The 20193-nt window shown below is 40.8% G+C and overlaps 1 protein-coding gene across 1 annotated transcript in view; it reads right to left on the reverse strand.

The window, feature by feature from the left end:
- Positions 1-431: 431 nt before the first annotated feature.
- LOC137373211 (laminin subunit gamma-1-like) overlaps positions 432-20193 on the reverse strand; it is a 75445-nt gene continuing 55683 nt past the window's right edge. The window contains exons 15-25 of the mRNA XM_068038066.1: positions 18336-18492; positions 16834-17039; positions 15946-16022; positions 15692-15829; positions 14737-14881; positions 13082-13231; positions 10795-10909; positions 8639-8838; positions 7524-7682; positions 2543-2642; positions 432-1428 (exon numbers count right to left, since the gene is read on the reverse strand). Coding sequence (XP_067894167.1) covers positions 1175-1428; positions 2543-2642; positions 7524-7682; positions 8639-8838; positions 10795-10909; positions 13082-13231; positions 14737-14881; positions 15692-15829; positions 15946-16022; positions 16834-17039; positions 18336-18492 — 1701 coding nt within the window. The 3' untranslated portion in view covers positions 432-1174. The remainder of the gene's footprint in view (positions 1429-2542; positions 2643-7523; positions 7683-8638; positions 8839-10794; positions 10910-13081; positions 13232-14736; positions 14882-15691; positions 15830-15945; positions 16023-16833; positions 17040-18335; positions 18493-20193) is intronic.

Here is a 20193-nt window from a genome sequence, read left to right on the forward strand (position 1 = left end):
AGCCAGTTTCTAGTCAATTTTGCAAATTTAAAAACCAACCAAATGCTTTGGACAAAGATTTGGATGTAAGAATAGTTGCTCTGCATTAGGTTTAAACAGTAACATTTAAGTTGAAGACAACAACCAGGTTGCAGACCTTTCACCTATCTTTCCTTTCTTACAATTTCTCTATCCCACTCCAATTTTGCTCTGTTCTCTCCTGATGGCACTGGATCTCGTTTGGCTACGGTTCCCTAGGAAGCAGCAGATTTCCAGTAATTCACTTATCTGGCCACATGTCAGTTTAGACAGTGAATGTCATTCGGGTTATCAACCTATAGGAGGTCTCCTTATCTGATATCTGTACACGGGCAGAAATCAAGTGTGGAAACCTTGGCTGATTGCTCTTCCCCTTCCCCCTCCCCTTCACCCCAACAAGTTGTAGTGCCTCAGCTGAGATTCGCAAACAGTCTAGACAGCAATTTTCTAAGACGCATTTGCCTTTGAGTTAAATTGTTATTTAGTACGGTTACCCTTACAATTCACACAGACAGAACAATAACAGCAACTAACAGAGCAGCTAATTCTATAGAAAAGCTGCACAAGGCACTAAAAGACCCATCTGCCTAACATGGCATATATTGACTTTATGCCACTGTAGAGAGAAACTGATTTCAAATGTTAATGATGGTGTCAGAATCAATGCAAAAGTATGACAATCAATACTGCTATGTAGTGCCTCTCTTTAATAGATTTTCATATAGGCCTGTAGCAGATCTAGTAATGGTAAACTATAACTTGCAATGTTGCAGGATTTTAGGAATTAGAAAAATAATGATAATTTGGTATGGTATTTTGATAACTGGCTTGCATTTTTGAAAAATAAATTAAGTATTTTACTTTTTATTGCAACCCAGTTAGGAAAGAGTGGGTATAGTGTAAAGTTGGCACCTTGGAAAATGCAACCTATGCAATGACGAATAAACAACAGAAAGGACACAGTGATATTACCATCTAATTCAATCAAATATGGCTTTTAAAAGAATTGTTTTTGCAAAGGCTGTTGCTGTGTTAACATTTTATCTGATGCTGGAAAAGTGTTCCATGAAATGTAAGTTTTTTTACTGAGGTTGTTTTCTTAAAAATAGGAAATTTTCATAATATTAGCAGTACAGCATCAGAGGATGCCAAATAATTAGGGCCTTTCATAGGCGGCAGGGTTGAAGCATGCTTTAGGTAAAGTGTCTCTGATGTTTTCCAGGTTTTTAATATCACCAAGGATGTCCTCAATGTCTTGGTCAAAAGCTGCTATAGCTTCTTTTTGCTCTCTGGCAGCATCTTCCAAATGTCGTAGATTCAATGTAAGTTCATTAGTCAATTGATTTTTAGAGATCTGCAGGGAATTCTCTACACGTTGTAACTTAGTAGTGTCAATTTCAGATGGGTTACCTGCAAAAGAAACAAGACTATTTATTTAAATAGTGCTAGCATGACTGAACATCATAGGAGATAATGGGTTGATATGAGATAGAGAGAAACCAGTAAAGCCAGAGATATTTAAATAATAGAGGAGATTATGAGGTCTGGATTTCACAGGTTAGCCTTAAAAATAAGAGAGACCAGACCCTTTGTGGGTTTGAGGCACAGGTGACAAGAAATGAAAAATCTACACTCTCCGGAAATCAGAAGTTAAAACATACATTCTGGCACTTTGAGGATGTCTAACTTTACATGCACTGTATAAGATCCATTACAGTTCTGTTTTATAAAGGTTAGCATGACTTAGAGATTTAAAATTCAACAGTAAACTGCTGTGTACATCAGTTCCAAGTCTGCATAATTTGTGATGAAATAAACCCTTTCATACATAGAGCAGCACAGTGAGTACTGTGCTTTAGTGCTACTGTTTGACTGAATACTCCTGAATTCCCACTCCCAATCAGAACTGAAGCAGGCAAACACTTTCCCACAGGGATGTAGAGAAAATCAATAGGATGTTCAACATTAGGCTATTATTGTGCATGTCCTAGTGTTTACTTTGGAATAGTATTGACAAAGACCTGGGAGCAGACCGCCCATTGGTACATGACCAGGAGACACCAGGGAATACGCAAATAAAGAATTCTGCCCTTAAACTGAACAAAACCTCAGCTTCATAATTCTAACAGGGTGGCACTTCATTATAGTGCAGTGTTTTGTAGCTACACAGACATGTTGTGTACTATCAGTTAATGAATCATGCTGTATACTGTATATGTGCAATGCTCCATTTCAGCTTAGCTCATTTTCTGCACTTATGACATATTAGTGGGGTATCCCTTCCTCCTGCCAAGTCACTTAAAAACAGTTTTTAAAAAAAACGGGCCCAGGCTGGAAGCTTGGAGTCATCGACTGTCCCCTCACTAAACTTCAGTACTAGTAAAGTTTCTACAATTTAAAGCAGTGTTGTCTTTTTGACAAAGTTTTTGCTGAATCTTTTTGTTTCTAAACACTTGATGCACACTGAAGAGATTTCATTATATTTACAGAAGTCTAACTCAATTCTAAACATTGTTACACTTACCCATAGAAAGCAATAGCTTGTTTATCAAATCCATTGTTTTTTTCATGGAATCCTTTGCATTTGCTATATTTATGGTTGCATCAGTTATGGTGCCTGTGGTCTGGAACAATAAATGCATGGGTAAATGCACTGTGGCATGTGATAACAGCTTACAGACTATAACAGCTCCAAACTTTGTCTAAATTTCTCAATTTTAGTCATGGATGTGTGAGGGTGGTCCTATTGTCCTCAGCACCATGGAGTTGAAGAAAGGAAAAATAAACTTTAGTTCCTGCTCTTAACCAATACCAGTTACCCCCTCTAAAAAATGTCCATCCACAAAAGGCCTTCAGGTGAGGATAGCACCAGGCTTAGCTGTAATGCTGCTCAGTGCTAAAAAAAACCCTATCAACATTTACTGCTGAGGGTCATGCATGAACATTGAGTTAACAGGGAATGCCATCAGCTACAGAATAATACTCTAGTATATGTTATCACCTTCATTCCAACCAGAGGGAAAGGTAGGGGAACCTTGGATGACATATAGAGAAATTGATGAAACCAAAAAAAAAAGGGTGTATGATGTATGTCAGGTGAATTCAAGCAAGAGCCAGGCCAAATACAATAAGTTAAGAGGGGAAGTGAAGAGCAAAATGAGACTGGCAAAGGGAGAATATGAGAATGGAATGGTAATTAACATAACAGGGAACCCAAAAATCTTCCATGGGCATGCAAATAATAAGCTGGCAGTAAGAGACGGGGTTGGGCCTATTAGGGACAATGTAGGTGATATATGCTTAGAGGCGCAGGGCTAGAATACTTAATGAGTACTTTGTATTGGTGTTTACTAAGGAAGAGGATGCTGACAAAATATTGGTAGAAGCGGAGATGGCAGAGGTAATGGATAGGGTGAAAATTGATAGGCAGGATGTACTGGAAAGGCTGGCTATGTTTAGAATGGATAAATCTCCGGTCCGGATAGCTTGCATCATAGGTTGCTAAGTGAAGTGGGAGTGGAGACAACGGAAGCCTTGTCCTAATCTTCCAAACTTACCTAGATACAGGGCAGGTGCCAGAGGATTGGAAAGTGGCAAATGTGACACCCTTGTTCAAGAAAGGTTGTAAGGACAATCCTAGTCACTACTGGCTAGTCAGTTTAACATCAGTGGTGGGTAAGGTTTTAGAAAATATGATCAGAAAAAATATTAACAGGCACTTGGAGAGGTTTGAGTTAATTAAAGAGAGCCAGTATGGATTTGTAAAAGATAGATTGTGTTTTAACAAACAAACTGAGTTGAATGTTTTGATGAAGTAACAGAGAAGATTGATGAAGGAAATGCAATGGGTGCTGTCTATATGGATTTTAAGAAAGCGCTTGACAAAGTGCCATATAAAAGGCTGGTTAGCAAAATTGAGGCTCATGGAATAGGAGGGTCAATGTCCAGTTGGATAAAAAAATTGGCTTAAGGACAAAAAACAGTGAATCATGGTAAATGGTTGTTTTTCAGACTGGAGGATGGTAGACAGTGTTGTTTCCCAAGGGTTAGTGCTAGGGCCACTGCTTTTTTTTTGATATTGGATATTGGAATATAAAGTAACATGTCAAAATTTGCCTATGATACCAAACTTGGAGGTATGACAAACAATGAGGATGATACCAATCAATTGCAACAGGACATAGCAGAATGGGATTTCCATGGCAGATGGAATTTAATACAGAGAAGTGTGAGATGATGCATTTTGGCAGAAGGGATAGGGAAAGGCACAGTTCTAAAGAGTGTACATGGACAGAAGAACCTGGGGGTTCACGTGCACAGATCTTTGAAGGTGGCAGGACATATTGAGAGAGTAGTTAGCAAAACATATGGGATCTTGGGCTACATCAATAGAGGTATTGAATATAAAAGCAGGGAAGTTATGCTGAATCTTTGTAAAGCTCTGGTTAGGCCACAACTTAAGTACTGCATCCAATTCAGGTCACCACACTTTAGGAAGGATGTGAAGGTCCTTGACAGGATACAAAGGAGATTTAGCAGAATGGTTCCAGGATGAGGGCTTTTAGCTATAAAGTTAGGTTGGAGAAGTTTGAGTTGTTCTCCTTAGAGCAAAGGAGGTTGAGGGGAGATTTGATAGGGGTCTACAAGATTATGATAGGTTTAGATAAGGTAAACAAAGAAAATCTGTTCCCATTAGCTGATGGTACAAGGACTAGACTTAAGGTTTTGGGTAAAAGATAAAGGGGGAATTTGAGGAGGAACATTTTTAACACAGCAAGTGTAACTGGAACTCGCTGCCTATGAGGGTGGTGGAAGCGGAGATGATCAATGATTTCAAAGGGAAATTGGATAGGCACTTGAAGAAAATAAACTTGCAGGGCTACAAGAAATAAAGAGGGGGAATGGGACTGACTGGATTGCTTTACAAAGAGCCGGCATTACTTGATGAGCTGAATGACCACCTTCTATGCCGTAATGACTCTAGGGCTTTAACTCATGGGATAGGAACAGCAGGAGGCCACTCAGCCCATCAAGGCTGCTCCACCATTCAATACGATCATAGCTGATCATCCACTTCAATGCCTTTTTCCCACACTATCCCCATATCCCTTTATGTCACTGGTTTTTAGAAATCTGTAAATCTCTGCTTTAAACATACTCAATGACTGAGCTTCCACTGCTCTCTGGGGTAGAGAATTCCAAAGATTCACAACCTTCTGAGTGAAGAAATTTCTCCTCATCTCTGTCCTGCGTGCTTCCCCCTTATTTTGAAATTGTGTCCCCTGGTTCTAGACTCCCCGACCAGGGGAAACATCTTAACTGCATTTACCCAGTCTATCCCTTTAAGTATTTTGTAGGTTTCAATGAGGTCACCGCTCATTCTTTGAAACTCGAGAGAATATAGGCCCAGTTGCCCCAATCACTCTTTATTGGACAGTCCTGCCATTCCGGGAACAAGTCTGGTGAACCTTCGTTGCACTCCCTCTATGGCAATAATATTCTTCCTAAGGTAAGGAGACCAAAACTGCACACAGTACTCCAGATGCAGTCTAACCAAGGTTCTATACAATTGAAGCAAGACTTCACTATTCCTGTACTCAAATCCTCTTGCGATAAAGGCTAACATACCATTAGCCTTCTTAATTGCTTGCTGCACCTGCAAGTTAGCTTTCAGTGTTATTGACAAGGACACCCAGGTCCCTTTGTACATCTACACTTTCTAATCTCTTACCATTTAAGTAATACTCTGCACATCTATTCCTCCTACCAAAATGGATAACCTCACATTTTTCCTCATTATATTCCATCTGCCACGTTCTTGCCCACTCACTAAGTCTGTCCAAATCCCCTTGAAGCCACTTTGCATCTTCCTCTAAACACACATTCCCACCTAGTTTGTGTCATCTGAGAACTTGGAAATATTACATTTGGTCCCCACATCCAAATCATTGATATATATTGTGAACAGCTGGGGCCCAAGCACTGACCCTTGCGGTCCCCACCAGTCATAGCCTGCCAACGCGAGAATTACATGTTTATTCCTACTCTCTATTTTCTGCCAGTTAACCAATCCTTAATCCATGCCAGTATATTACCTCCTATCCCATGTGTTTTAATTTTGCTAACCAACCTCCTGTGGGGTACTTGATCAAAAGCCTTCTGAAAATCCAAGTAAACTATGTCCACTGACTCCCCTTTATCAATTCTGTTAGTAACATCCTCAAAAAACTCTAACAGGTTCATCAAACATGATTTCCCATTCATAAATCCATGTTGACTATGCCCAATCAGATTATTATTATCCAAGTGTCCATTTATCACATCCTTTAGAATAGATTCTAGCATTTCCCCTACTACTGATGTAAGGCTAACAGGTCTGTAGTTCCCTGTTTTCTCTCTCCCTCCCTTCTTAAATAGTGGGGTGACATTTGCTACCTTCCAATCTGCAGAAACCACTTCAGAATCTATAGAATTTTGGAAGATGATCACCAATGCATCCACTATCTCCATAGCTACCTCTTTCAAAACTCTGGGATGTAGAATATCAGGTCCTGGGGACTTATCAACCTTCAGCCCCATTAATTTCTCCAATACAACCTTCTTAATAATAGTAATTTCCTTCAATTCCTCATTCCCCCTAATCCCTTGGATCTCTAATTCTGGGAGATTTCTTTTATCTTCCTCAGTGAAGACAGACACAAAGTAATCATTTAGCTTCTCTGCCATTTCTCTATTACCCATTATAAATTCTCCTGACTCTGCCTGTAATGGGCACACATTTGTCTTAGCCAAATGTTTCCTTTTCACGTACCTATAGAAGGTTTTACAGTCTGTTTTTATGTTTTTTGCTAGTTTACACATATTCTATTCTCCCTTGCTTTATCAGCATGAGTGTGAGTAACCAGGCTTCAGCTCCAGAGGATGTACTCAACAGTATTAGAAAACCTCTAACAGCTCATTAACATGTGCCACCACACAGGACTTTCAGCCAAATAAAGTACATGGAGCTATTCCCCTGTCCTTGGTCTTTAACAACAGAATTATTCTTGTGTACAGTATTTCTAACTGTATTGTGATTTCAATATGCTTTGCTCTAATAAGATGCTATTCCAAAACCTCACAATGTTTTTCTGTAACATTTAGTCCCTTCAATAGGCTGGAGGCAGTATTGAGCATTCCTCGCTTTCACAAACTTACAAAAATGCTGCACTTCAGAACAAGTACTTATATTTTGTGGAAAGCAAACCCATTGTTTTTGCCATCCAATAATCTCTTTCCAACAGTTCAATACTAGAATAAAAGACTTATGGAGCTGCGAATATTACATTGTCCTTTTCCTGGTCTTACACATTTCTCCCACTTGGACAGAAACTAGTGAAAGCCCCTCAAATACACATAATCCAACAATTGGTCAAATCACAGCAAGTGTATTTTTGGAGTTGCAATAGGCACAAAAATCCAACCTTACTGTAAATGAGAGTAAATAGCCACCACAAAGATCTCACCATCTCTGCCACCGCTGTATCTCTATCCACAGATCTCTGTTTACTTGCCACGTCAGTCTGCATTTGTTTCAGCTGCTCATTCATATTGCCCACCGCTTCATCCAGTAATGTAGTATCAGCGAATGCAGCATTTGCGTCATCCAAAGATTTGACAGCCCTCTGTTAATAGGAGTGAAACAATAATAAAAGGTCATGTTGAAGGTTATTGTCAACATAAAAGTCGCAGATGGTGTTTGACAGAACATTATTCAGGCTGCAAAAAGTGACAATATAAAACATGGTGAAACATTCAAGAAGATTTTGTTGTTGATAAATTATATCAGTGCAGGAGAAATGAAAATTAATGCATTATCTCCGTTCACATTAGTTTAGCCTGCATAGTTACACTCCCAGTGTTGACTCATTTTTCTAAAATACAGCTGAATAAAAAATGGTAAGGAATTAAACAGAAGATTTTAAAGATAAGTGCTAGACAGAAATGGTCAAATATTTTATAGAACATGATGGTTCTTGTGCTGCTTTAACTTTGGAAATGTCATTTATGAATTGCAACTAGTTTGGTTGAATAATGCAGATTGTAGTTTGGGTTGCTATCTTGGAGTTTTGCCAGATTACTTCAGCGTGCAAGAGAGATATTTCAAAGAGCTTTATTTTCTAGTACTTTTTTAAAAAAATTCTAAATTTTCTCCTCTCTACTGAAGGAGTGATTTATGCTGGGATATAGTTGCACAAGCCTGGACAATGAGTATTGGCAGTCTAATCGACTCTGATGTTGTCCTCACCCTTTACCCACACAAGCATATTTTCCATCTGGATGAACTTGTCTTCTATCAGTCGAAGGTTGCATGTTGTGTGTATGGTGCCCAGCGAAAGGAGCAAAATCAGGAAGGTCAGTCACCTTTGGCTACTTTCACTGCACTCACTAATGTTTGGCAAAGTAACAATTGTATTCTTGGATAGAAATGGGGCATGACATGAGAACACCAAAGCAGGATGGGAGAAAATACAAGACCTCATCAGGAAAAGAGATGCAAAGCAAATTAATTGCTGAAGTTGTTTAACATTTGGTCTCACACTATTTAACAGATTTGAAAATTAACTGCAAATAATAGTACCTTCAGAACATCATCAGCAATAGCATCTGCCTCCCTGGCTTTCCTCTTGGCATCACTAGCAGTTGTTACTGCATTTCCCAATTGATTCTCAGCCCCGGCAGTCTTTGCATTGGCACCATCGATGGTCCTGATGATATCAGGTATTTTTTTCAAAGCATTTTCAGCAGCCGTTTTATTGCTGATCACTCTTGTGTTAAAATCTGCAATATCAAAACAAACAACATAGAATGAGATTAGAATAACTAATAGTTCATGTCATTGCATTTGATGAGAGCATTCTTCAGATCTAATTCGGTATTTCACTCAACTGAAATAGCAGAGTCGTGAATGATGATATTCGATGTGATTTAAATAATCAATCTTTTCCCTGCTCAGGTAGGTTTCTTTGTTAATTCTTTTTGGTGATTTGTTGCTGTGTTTAGCAAATTGAAAGATGTTAACGCTGGAGCTTGAAACACTGTCCAAGCCAGGTACCCAGTGTCAGCGCCAAGCAATCCCAGGGCACATGGATGGTAAAGGTCCATCAGCAATATATCTCTGCCCAAATCTCAGAAAATCTTTCCCTACTATATATTTTCATTGGCCATTCTAGCCATCCTGTGAACCTTCTGAATGAGCTTTCCAATTTAGTGCAGATGAAGAGGCAGTTTTTTTTTTTAAGCAACCTACCTCCACGAGGAACAAGACGGAGACTGTTCACTGCTGATAACCAATAGATGAAGAGACTTGTAACCCATCAGGGGCTAAATTTAAAATCTGGTCCCATAGGTAAAATGTCTTCCCTTCCCAACTTACTTATGTTTCCATTGCAGCAGTGTCATGATGCAAATTTCGGAGAGTATGGTCCACTTAACACCTGTTGACAGACTTATAGGGCTGGATTATCAAAGTGTTTTGGGGGCAAGCACAGGTGCAGGTGTGAATTGAAGATCATGTTCTCAGAAGTTATCTCTGGATCCCGATGCCTCTGGGACATGCTCCACTTTTCAAAGTGAGGGCGGGGGAGGGAGTCAGGAGCCTGCTCACCTCCAATTAATGGCCTGCAAAGCTCCTTGAGGAGCTTGTTAATTGGCTGGGGAGGGCGAGAATGCAATTTTCAATCGGCAAATCAGCAAACCCGAACAGTCTGGTGCACATTAGTGCACAGCTGTTGGGTTCAATGCGGGGAGAGGTTAGTGCTTTTTTTAAAAATGAGGTGAAAAGTCTAGGGACTTGGGGGATCTTGCACCAGATCATGTGCATTACCTCTCATTTGGCTGTATGGCTATTTTCCTGTTAGGCTGCTGGCCCTCCGCGGTGCTGCCTACTCTCTTCTGCAAGGCAGTGGCAGGCCCCATCATGGTTGCCATCTGCCTTTGCTGCTCATGCTGTGCAGGCAGCTCATGCCTCCTGGAAACACTCGGCACCGCTAATTGGGCGCCGAGCTCGCCTTCGGTCCAATTGGGGCATTTACATTTAAAGATAGCATTGCACGAGCAATAAAGATGAGGCACAGTGTCAGGATTTGAAAATTATCCATGCATTGGGTTCCCGACCCCGAATTGAAAATCAAGCCCAGACACACGGAGGTCAGTTAGAACACAGGTTAGTGCTGGGCTCCTCAATTTGATATTTCCAAACATTGTCTCGACCTCTGAAGTGGAGCCCAGGGGACAACATGAAGCATTTCTATCCTGATTATTCTCAGTCTTGAATCTTTAACTTCCAAGACTGCTAAAATCAAGAGGCAGTGACTGGGTTCCTGATTTTGGAACTATAAAGTGGGGGCAGCCTCTTGAATTCTTCATCTGTTCTCCATGGGGTAAAGGATAGAATAGTAGTTTAAAGCACTTTATCTTTTTGTCCCTTCCACAATACTATGTTGATATTTTCTCTTTGGATTTGGCATTGTTATTGTGTAATTGACAATTACCATTGTGTTAATGTTGCTGTGAACGTAAGTGTTCTGCATATGGTCAAAGTTTCATGTTAGATGGGAATCAATATAATGCAAATCTGTTACTGCTATTTTGAGATGACCAAAAAATAATTTTACCAAGAGAAATACAAGCAAAAATCTCATGAATGAATGTGATCGCCTCGTGTGGATGAAACAGTTTTTATCTAATTGCAATGTTTGCTATTTTATTGCAAAAGTACAAAGGCCGGTTACATACCTCTTAGGTTACTTAAGATGCGATCAACTTGCTGCAATGTGTACGACCCCTTTTTAACAGCCTCTTCAGCCAGGTACTTAGCAGCGTTTGCTCTGGCTTGTAGCATGTCAGCAGTCTGCAAAGGGAAGAAGCTTGTCAAAATACTACAGTCAAATCAGTGAATTAAAAGCAAACCCATGACCCTCTACCACCTAGAAGGACAAGGGCAGCAGGCGCATGGGAACATCACCACCTGCAAGTTCCCCTCCAAGCCACACACACTATGACTCTATGACCATCCTGATTTGGAGCTATACCGCCATTTGTTCATTGTCTCTGGGTCAAAAACCTGGAAGCCTCTTCCTAACAGCACTGTGGGTGTACCTACCCCAGATGGATTGCATCAATTCAAGATGGTGGCTCACCACCACCTTCTCAAGGGCAGTTAGGAATGGACAATAAATGCTGGCCTTGCCAGCGATGCCTACATCCCGTGAAAAAATAAAAAAAACATAACTGCAACTTGTCTGCACACCAGAGGGCATATTTCATGAACTTGCACTGCCGGCATGGATCTTCATCTAGCTGACGTGTATATTGAGGCATAAAAACAAGAAATGCTGGAAACACTCAGCAGGTCTGGCAGCATCCGTGGAGAGAGAAGCAGAGTTAACGTTTCAGGTCAGTGACCCTTCTTCAGAACGGTCACTGACCTGAAATGTTAACTCTGCTTCTCTCTCAGCAGATGCTGCCAGACCTGCTGAGTATTTCCAGCATTTCTTGTTTTTATTTCAGATTTCCAGCATCCGCAGTATTTTGCTTTTAATTTAGTGTATTTTGAGGATTTGGTCTTGGAGATCGGTATGGCCTAAGGTCTATCATTAACATAAATTACCCACTGACCACTGCATCCCAATTCCCCTTACTAACTCCCATGAACAAAGCCTTGTGCATGAGTGTAAATTCATAATAGAGACCCTCTAGCACCCAACATTTCTCTTCTGTAATCTACAGTCAAAATGTAAAAGTGAGACATTAAATATAACCATTGCAAAAAAATTAACCCTTGTTCAGAGATAACTGAGTAAAATTACAGCTGGTATCAAAAATTGCTGATGACTTGGGTGTGTGAAAGTAACCAGGTAACCAAATAGAACTTTTAACTCTTTTTTATAACAAAATGTCTCCTGTCAAAGCAGAGCATGCATAGTGTGATCGCGGACGTCATCAGTGCTTTCAGTTTCCCACTCCGGACTACTTGCCGCTCCATCCCACTTCACCATTTCCCCCCCTCGGCTGCTTGCTCCCGCCTCACTGCTTTCCCCCACGGCTGCTTGCTCCCCGCCGCTGCTTCCTGCCTTGCCACTTCCCCCGCTCGGCTACTCACTCCCCGCCTTGCCGATTTCCTCCATCGTCCACTTGCTCCTCGCCTTGCTGCTTACCCACCTGAGACTCTCGTTCTCCACCTCGCCCCTTCCACCCCACGTTGCCCCGTCACCCGCAGCCACTCACTCCCCACCTCAGCTGCTCGCTTCTCCCCTGGCCACTTTCCCCATCTTGGCCACTTGTTCCACCCTTGGCCGCTCACGTCCTATCCCCCCACCCCCACTGTTTCTCCGGGTGACATAGCGAGGGGTGACGGGGTGACGTGGGGAGTGAGCGGCTGAGGGGTGCAAGCAGTGAGGGAGGGAGCAAGTGGGGAGCAAACAGTCACCGGAGGGAGCAGCGAAGAGAAACGTCGATGGCAGGAGGGAGTAGGGTACTGTTGGGGTGGGATGGAGGAGGCAATCGCAGCCATTGAGGGGGTTTGGGTTTAATTTGTTTTTTGTGTCAAATTGAGCAGCGCCATTTTTATTACTGGCAGCTGCCTGAGACGTCGCAGACAGTGACGTTTCAGTCTATGAGGCTGCATTTGCGCATGTGCCAGTACTGCACCACCTAGTGGTTGCGTTGTCAGTAAACGCAGCCTTTTTATAATGGCCAGTATACCGAATGGCTTACTACTGGTCAATTAGACTGTTTCATTGTTTCAATGTCAATAATGTTATTACAGCAATGCTATGTCATGAATGTGTAGGTCCCAGTTTATAAACACATGATTAACTTGGTGCAGTGTCTTTATTCCTAGTGAGGGAAGCCAGCTATACAGGCAGGCATAGATTTTGCCACAATATCACATGCAAAAAAGCATGATCTTTATTTTTTACAGTGACACAGTTCTTGCATCACACCGAGCAACAAGATGACCCATCAAATAAATCTTCACCAACAACATCTTTACTTATCACAGTTGTGATGAAGGGCTTACCCTTTGCTTTATTTCACCGTTGTCTAAAAGTTTCCTGACATCCCTCTGGAAATCGTTCACATCATTCTTCAATCTTTCGTATAATTCAAGTTTTCCATTCAGCTCAAGTCCTATGGCATTTTCTTGGATCTGGAGTTGATTTGCTTCATTCTGAGGGGCATAAAAAACCCAATAAACTTTGCATTTTGATTTCCTCGAGCAAACACCTGGGATTTCTAAACATATTTATGCATAATGTTTATCACACATCTAAACTGATCCCTATTTGTTCTCTATTTATTCCCACTTTCACAGCTGCTCATCCAGCTGGGCTTCCCCACAAGACAACAGGAGTGGAGAGATAAAAGAACCTCCATGAAATGGTGACCATATTTTTGTAACAAAAACAGAAAATGCTGGAAATACTCAGCAGGTCAGGCAGCATCATCTCTTTGTAGTTAGTTTGAAATAAACTTTCATACTACACTGTTACTCTGATAAATGATTCAGTGCTCATCCATGCAGTGTCTGTTATGTTGGGGAGGGGGAGGGTCAAAGTTTAAATAGGTTTACAACCACAAATGGGTCAATGAACTAAGTTGTAACGATTTAAAAAAACTAACACCTTTCGTGAAGGCATTAACTCCTGCAAGCACCAGTATCCCTCTGTTATTGAAGTGGCTGTATTTCCCTGTCTGAAACTAGACAGTAAGAAGCAGCAAGTTATTCAACTCTTAAGGCATCACAGCTGGCTTGATGTTGTCCTCGCCTGACAACAATACAACCGACTGGATTAATTATAAAGTGATCAGCAGTGAGAAGCTGGCTATTTTTTAACCCGCCCTAGTCTAGGGATACTGAGCCCAACTGTAGCACCTCACATCTACCCCAGCTGAGATCAGCTAACTCAGCACAAACCAGGGATTACATCTGAGCTCCTCATAACTGATCTTTATTGAATCATACTGTATCAAGCAGTGCATTGACTTACAGAGCCATTTGGGGGAATTACAGTGGCCCAAGAACTGCTATCTTAGTCCCATGTAAGCAAGAGTAAAGTCTTAAGAATAAGTACACAGTCATTGTTAATGAATGGATAGGTAATTATAATTATACTGCTCCCAAAGTAGCTTGGTGCCAGGTCGCTTTGAGATGGCAGATTCCACCTGTTGACACAGATCCATGAACTAACAGTGTGTCAGCTGTGGCTCAGTTGGTAGCACTCATGCCTGAGTCACAAGTTTCCCAGTTCAAGTCCTGCTCCAGGCTTAAGTACAAAATCTAGGCTGATACCCCAGTGCAGTGCTATCTTTTGGATGAGATATTAAACTGAAGCCCCATCTTCTTGTTCGGGTGGGTGTAAAATATCCCATGGCACTATTTTGAAGAAGAGCAGGGGCCCTGGTGTCCTGGCCAATATTAATCCTTCAATCAACATTGCAAAAACAGATTATCTGGTCATTATCGCATTGCTACTAGTGTGAGTTTGCTGTGCACATACTGGCTGCCGTGTTTCCTGCATTACAACAGTGACTACACTTCAAAAAAAAAGTACTTCAGCTATTGTAAAGCGCTTGAGACGTCCGGTGGTTGTGAAAGGCGCTATATAAATGTGAGTCTTTTTTATTACCAGTATCGATCACCTCCCAATAAACAGACTTACAAATATTACTTACCTCAAGGACAGTTATATCAATCGTAGGCAAGTTGTTCAGCTCATTGTAAATCCTCTGAGCTCTCTCACTCGCTTTCTCTGCTTTTGTGGTTATTCTGTTTGCTTGTTCATCTAGGTCCTCTGCCATATCACTGATTTGCTTATACCTAACAAAATAAAATCTCTTAGAGTCATGCAAAATAAAAAGGTACATGCAGTGCAGCCTCCATTATCAGAACTTCAATTCTATGCCAGCGTTTTCACAGGACAGCTCTTTGCACAAGACATTGCCTCATTAAATAGCCCACTAATATATCTTTTGTTGTTTATATTCCATCTTTTCTTGATGATTAAACAACATAATTTTCCCTTTGTTATTTGCATTATACTTATCGTCATTCCCATTCTCAGTGCATTACTATGTCATACCGTCCTATCTTGGACTCTCTTGACTATTTACAAATTATCCAACTGGGATTGGGCGTCCCTCCACTGTTAAATAATAGAGCTTTCTCTGTATCCTTTACAGTTCTTTTACCAATAAAGAAACAATTGTAGCTCCTCTTTCCTTAACAATGCTTCATAAATAGCACATTTTCTGCATGACCCCAAGAGTGGATTTGTAGCGAGCATGGGTTATATTGCAGAACAATTAGTGTGTACTTCACTGGTGATGAGCAACACTTAACTCATTATAGTTCAAAGCTCAACCCCATATGTTGCTTTTTATGCATTCTGACTGGAACCATCACCAAATCATAAATGCATTTTTCTGCCATTTTCAAAATCAATTTAAAACATGAATGGTTTCAACTGAACATCAATTAAAACTATGAAGAATTATTGTCTCCAATCAATAGACTACTTATAGTCATTCTTCTCAAAATATAGAGAAAGCTTGCGTGAGGTGAAAGAACAATGTGTAATACAAGCATTCAAATTAGTGTTCTCAGACATTGAAATTTGTTCCCACTCACTGCTGATTTAGTAGGTTGATGGACTGTGTGGTTTTCCGATCATCTTTGATTACTTGAGTAACTAATTCAAGGGCTTCTAAGGACGACTGGTTGGCAGTTCTGCTGAACTGTTCTATTTCATCCGCATCTCTCACATGCCTGAACAAAGAGAAACAAAAACAAAAATAAAAGTTCGTAATTTTTTCCATGAAGTTGTGAGATGAAACTGGTAATGAGAAATGTGCTGGAGATGCAAATAAAAAGACCACTCTTACTTATCCGCCAGTCTACGAGCCTCATCTGCTAGACCCGCCAGGTTGCTGCCTCCAATAGGACCCGTTGGCAATGATGGCTGGAAGAAATAACATGCCACTTATTACAGTTGCTAACAAAATCTCGGCTATCCAAACATTAAAAGTTACCAAAATAAATGCCTCCTCCTCCCTGAAGGTACTGAATCATGCTTTTCTTGGATTCTGGAAATCCTCTGTTACCTTCTCCCAAGTGCTCATTCTTCATTCCACATAAACATCATTCCTGCAGGAGTCACTCTATATCAGTAGGACCAAAATCCCAGGATCATCTACTCCCGTCAAGCTCTGAACCTAATCTAGGGCTGCTGAAGTTAATTGTTGCAATAGATCAGCAAACTCAGCACAGAACAGGGATTGAATCTGGTACCATCCTGGTCTGTATGGCTCAGTTTCATAATGAGAAGTGCAACTTATCAAATGAGCTATTATGAAGCTTTAACATGTTTTTAAGAGAGCCATTCTGGAGTATTGCGATATAATTTGATGCTATGCCTCCAAAATTTGTACTAACACCCACATGTTTCAACTACACCATATAATTTACATATGTTCTTGCATTGAAACAGTGTCATAACATAACAAACAACAGTGTCATAATATGGGACAGTTTCATACCAACAGACTGTGTCATAACTTGCATGCCTCACATCATTTATCATTGGTACGGGGTTCATGAATTTTCAAAGTTTTAAAATACCAGGACTGCCCTGGGTCTATTCGCCATGTTGACAACATCAGTATCTTTAATGCTGATTTAATCTCTTTCTGTTTTGTAAACATGAGGGCTAATGCCTAAACTTTTACCTTCAAATAAAAAGAAAATACACTTTGTGACCAATGAGGACTTACCATCCGGCCCATTTCTGTCCTACTTTCCTGGATCTTTGTCCTGACATTGTTTAGCAACCTCTCTGTATTTCGGATACGATCTGCGTAGGTTACTGTTAACCTTCTAGTCTCGTCGACAGATTTCCCAATGTTGGACAGACGATATGTCTCAGCAGCCAGTTTCTTGTTAAGGTTTTTCAATTGGTCATGATTGTTTTCATCATCCACTGTAGAAAGAATCAGATCCTAATGACTGAGGCTAGATACTGTACATTCCCTGACTTGTCATTTCTGCCTAGTAAACGTACCATCTAGTCTAGTACTGTGCCACCTAGACCAGGAGGATCCCAGGTTTATTCCATGTCAAGTCAGCTGATATACGTGTTGTACGATCACTTTAAGAGTGGTGTCCCTTTAAGAACTCAGTATGCTAATAAGCTAAGTACAAGGATGTCATCATGTGACTAGAAGCCGTGGTCACTCCGCACTGCAACACCCTGGACAAAGGTTCTGTGTATAGTTTGCTCCGTGTTGTACGTATTAGTTTTAGTTGTTAGTAAACCTTCTAGAGATCTCCAAGAAACTGGTATCCACGTACCTCATTGTGTTGCTTAAGATAACACAAAAAAAACGCATGACAATAGAATGCTAATATTGATCTCAGCACCCAAGAGTTCAGCATCAGCCAGTGAGCCCAAGCCCAGTTGCCATCCCTGCTGAAAAATGCCTAATCATAGATGTTAAATGGATATCAGGATTGGGATTGGTTGTGCTGCTTCTTATGCCCAAGTAGCCAAGGGTCACATATGAAAAATGGCCACTCAGATGAGTTGCTGGAAGGCAGTTAATGTCATACGAACATACAAAAATGACATGCAGGACAAGACTTGCTGGTCTATCATGTCTGCCCAACATTTATCATGCCTCAAGCATCATGACTATATACTTCCTACGCTCTCTCCCCCCATCATACAGCCATGTAATCTCCTGGAAGAGACAAATAGAGATTTTTTTTTAAAAACAGGGCCAATAAGGGTGGGGGGTGGGGTGAAATCTCTGAAAATTTCCTCTCCATCCTGCCTTAGGCAATTGAAGGATCCAGAGAAGTGCACTCCAACATGCATCACACTTTCAGAAAAGGAGAAGACAAAATTGGAAGAAGGAACTAAAAAAATACCTTGGACCTTCCAGAGTGGTTTTTACTACAAATCTTAACCGATATGTTCTTATCACCCTCAACAATCTAACACTGAGGGAAAGCCAAACTCCCCCATGAAGTCAATTCGGAGAAAAGTCAATCTGCATTTTTTGCACACGGCAACTAAGAGATGGACTAACAGTGGCCTGGAGCAGAACTCTTCTCAGCAAAGCACAGACCCATTAGATTGAGATTGAGGATAGAGGAAATGGAAGGAGATGAAAGAAAAATGAAGGGGGAGAAAATAATTTTATGTTTTTTATGCAATCTATAAAGTCTTACAGCTTTTAAAGTGTTTTGGTACAAAGCCAAAATAAGAATTTACTTTCAGTTTCTTTAGCTTCAGTCATCATTTTGTTGAGGACCGTTGATGCTTTCCTCAATCTTTCCTCAAAGACCTTGTCATTCATCGCACCCCCATTTGTCTTCACTTTTGAAATTTGAATTTCCAGATCTCTAACCACATTCTTGTGTTTCAATACCTGAACAGTAGACACAGAACAGGGTGTGAAAAACATTCAACAAGAAACTAAAAAAAAATCCAACAATCATCCAGTAAACATTCCTAGTATCCAAAATCTCACATCATGAAACAGAACTAAAGGTTTTCATTTTTTTTAAATCTCTGGGGGGATAATCGCAGGACGACGCCAGATACAACTTTAAGAAGGATAGGCATCTCACACTGGCGGTGGTTGTGAGAGCAGAAAGACCTGGAGTAATTGCATTCGGATACCAGTGGGCAAGTCACTGACATCCCATGACTTGCTGCATGGTCCAGCACTGCTGATTTAAAGCATAATCATCTTTAATTCTAATGGATGCTTGCATGCCTTAATTTGAAATTTCCTATTTTTGCTGTCCTCTAGTTATGAAATCGCAAACAAGTGTAGGAAGAGCACAATTAGAATGTTGTTAGAAATAGTGAGTTCTTTTGAAATATTAAGCTACAAATTATCTTCACTGCATTGTTCTATCTGAGCAATGAGGCATATCAGGGAACATAAGCTGATTAGCATTTCAAGGTAAGTGCTTAAAACCTTGGGATTTAAAATGCATTAGTAGAAATATTAAAATGAAGTGAGAAAGATACAGAGGATTGGTTATGCAAACCAATGGGTTATGAATTATTTCCCATCCTGATAACTTATGAGTAATGAAGTTAAGTGGTGGTGGAAGTGGGGGCAGGGGGGGGGGCTGGGGGGGGTGGAGGTGATGCTTCCCTCCGATCCTTTGTGAATTGCTTCCACTGTGATTCCAGGAAGTGGGAATCCCAATGCTACTGTTTGGCATAAAAGACTTCAAATGTTACTATCTCCTTTTTTTTTACAAAATCTATTTCCCTTATCTGCTTCCAATTTCCAAACATGCTCTCCTGCAGCCAGTAGCTTAGAGTTAAACATGGTTTCACAGTCACTGACTATCCATGGGAACGTAGTCCAGATCACATTCTTCAAATTTGAACCACTTCAAGCACTGGGGCATCGCATATGGATAGGGTTCTGCCTTCAACCAGTTTCCAAAAGTATATACTGTCAAGCTGGTCAGTGCAATTTATAAACTGAGCATCAGTAATACCTAATAATGTTTCATGGAATAAATTTCCTAAAGCAAAATGGCTGCCATGATTAGACCATGATAATGACAATGGCACCTTTTCGAACAAAAAACATATTTCCATGAAGTGGCATCATATTTGACTCACTGCGATTAAATTAGATAGATGGTCATAATGGGACAGGTGTCACCTACTCACCTCCTCTCTGTAGTGAAGGTTGAGATAGGGACTGCAGCAATTTGCAGGATTGCTAACACATGCCGTAAGACTACATGGGTTTGGAACCAGTGTAAAATCCCTCGGGCTGTGTGCACCAGTGAACGGTTTTGGTATGTACTGGTACGTTGCCTAAACGTCGACTACTGCACCTGGGAGTCACTAACGGTGAAAGAGGGAAATGGCAACACATCCTGTGGACTGGTTGTCACTACCACAATGACCAGTTGCAGCAGCAGCTTGACAACAGGCACCAACGTCAAAACAACAACTCACAGTGTCACTTGGCAGCTTCATGTGCAGCACCTTTAGCAGAACCTGCCTCTCAAGGATCGGCCTTCACAGCCATCAGCAAAGGTGCACCAAGAGAAGACACCCCACTTAAATGGATTGTTTGCTGCATGTCCAT

Source organism: Heterodontus francisci, chromosome 8 (genome assembly GCF_036365525.1).
Source record: "Heterodontus francisci isolate sHetFra1 chromosome 8, sHetFra1.hap1, whole genome shotgun sequence".
NCBI lineage: Eukaryota > Metazoa > Chordata > Chondrichthyes > Heterodontiformes > Heterodontidae > Heterodontus > Heterodontus francisci.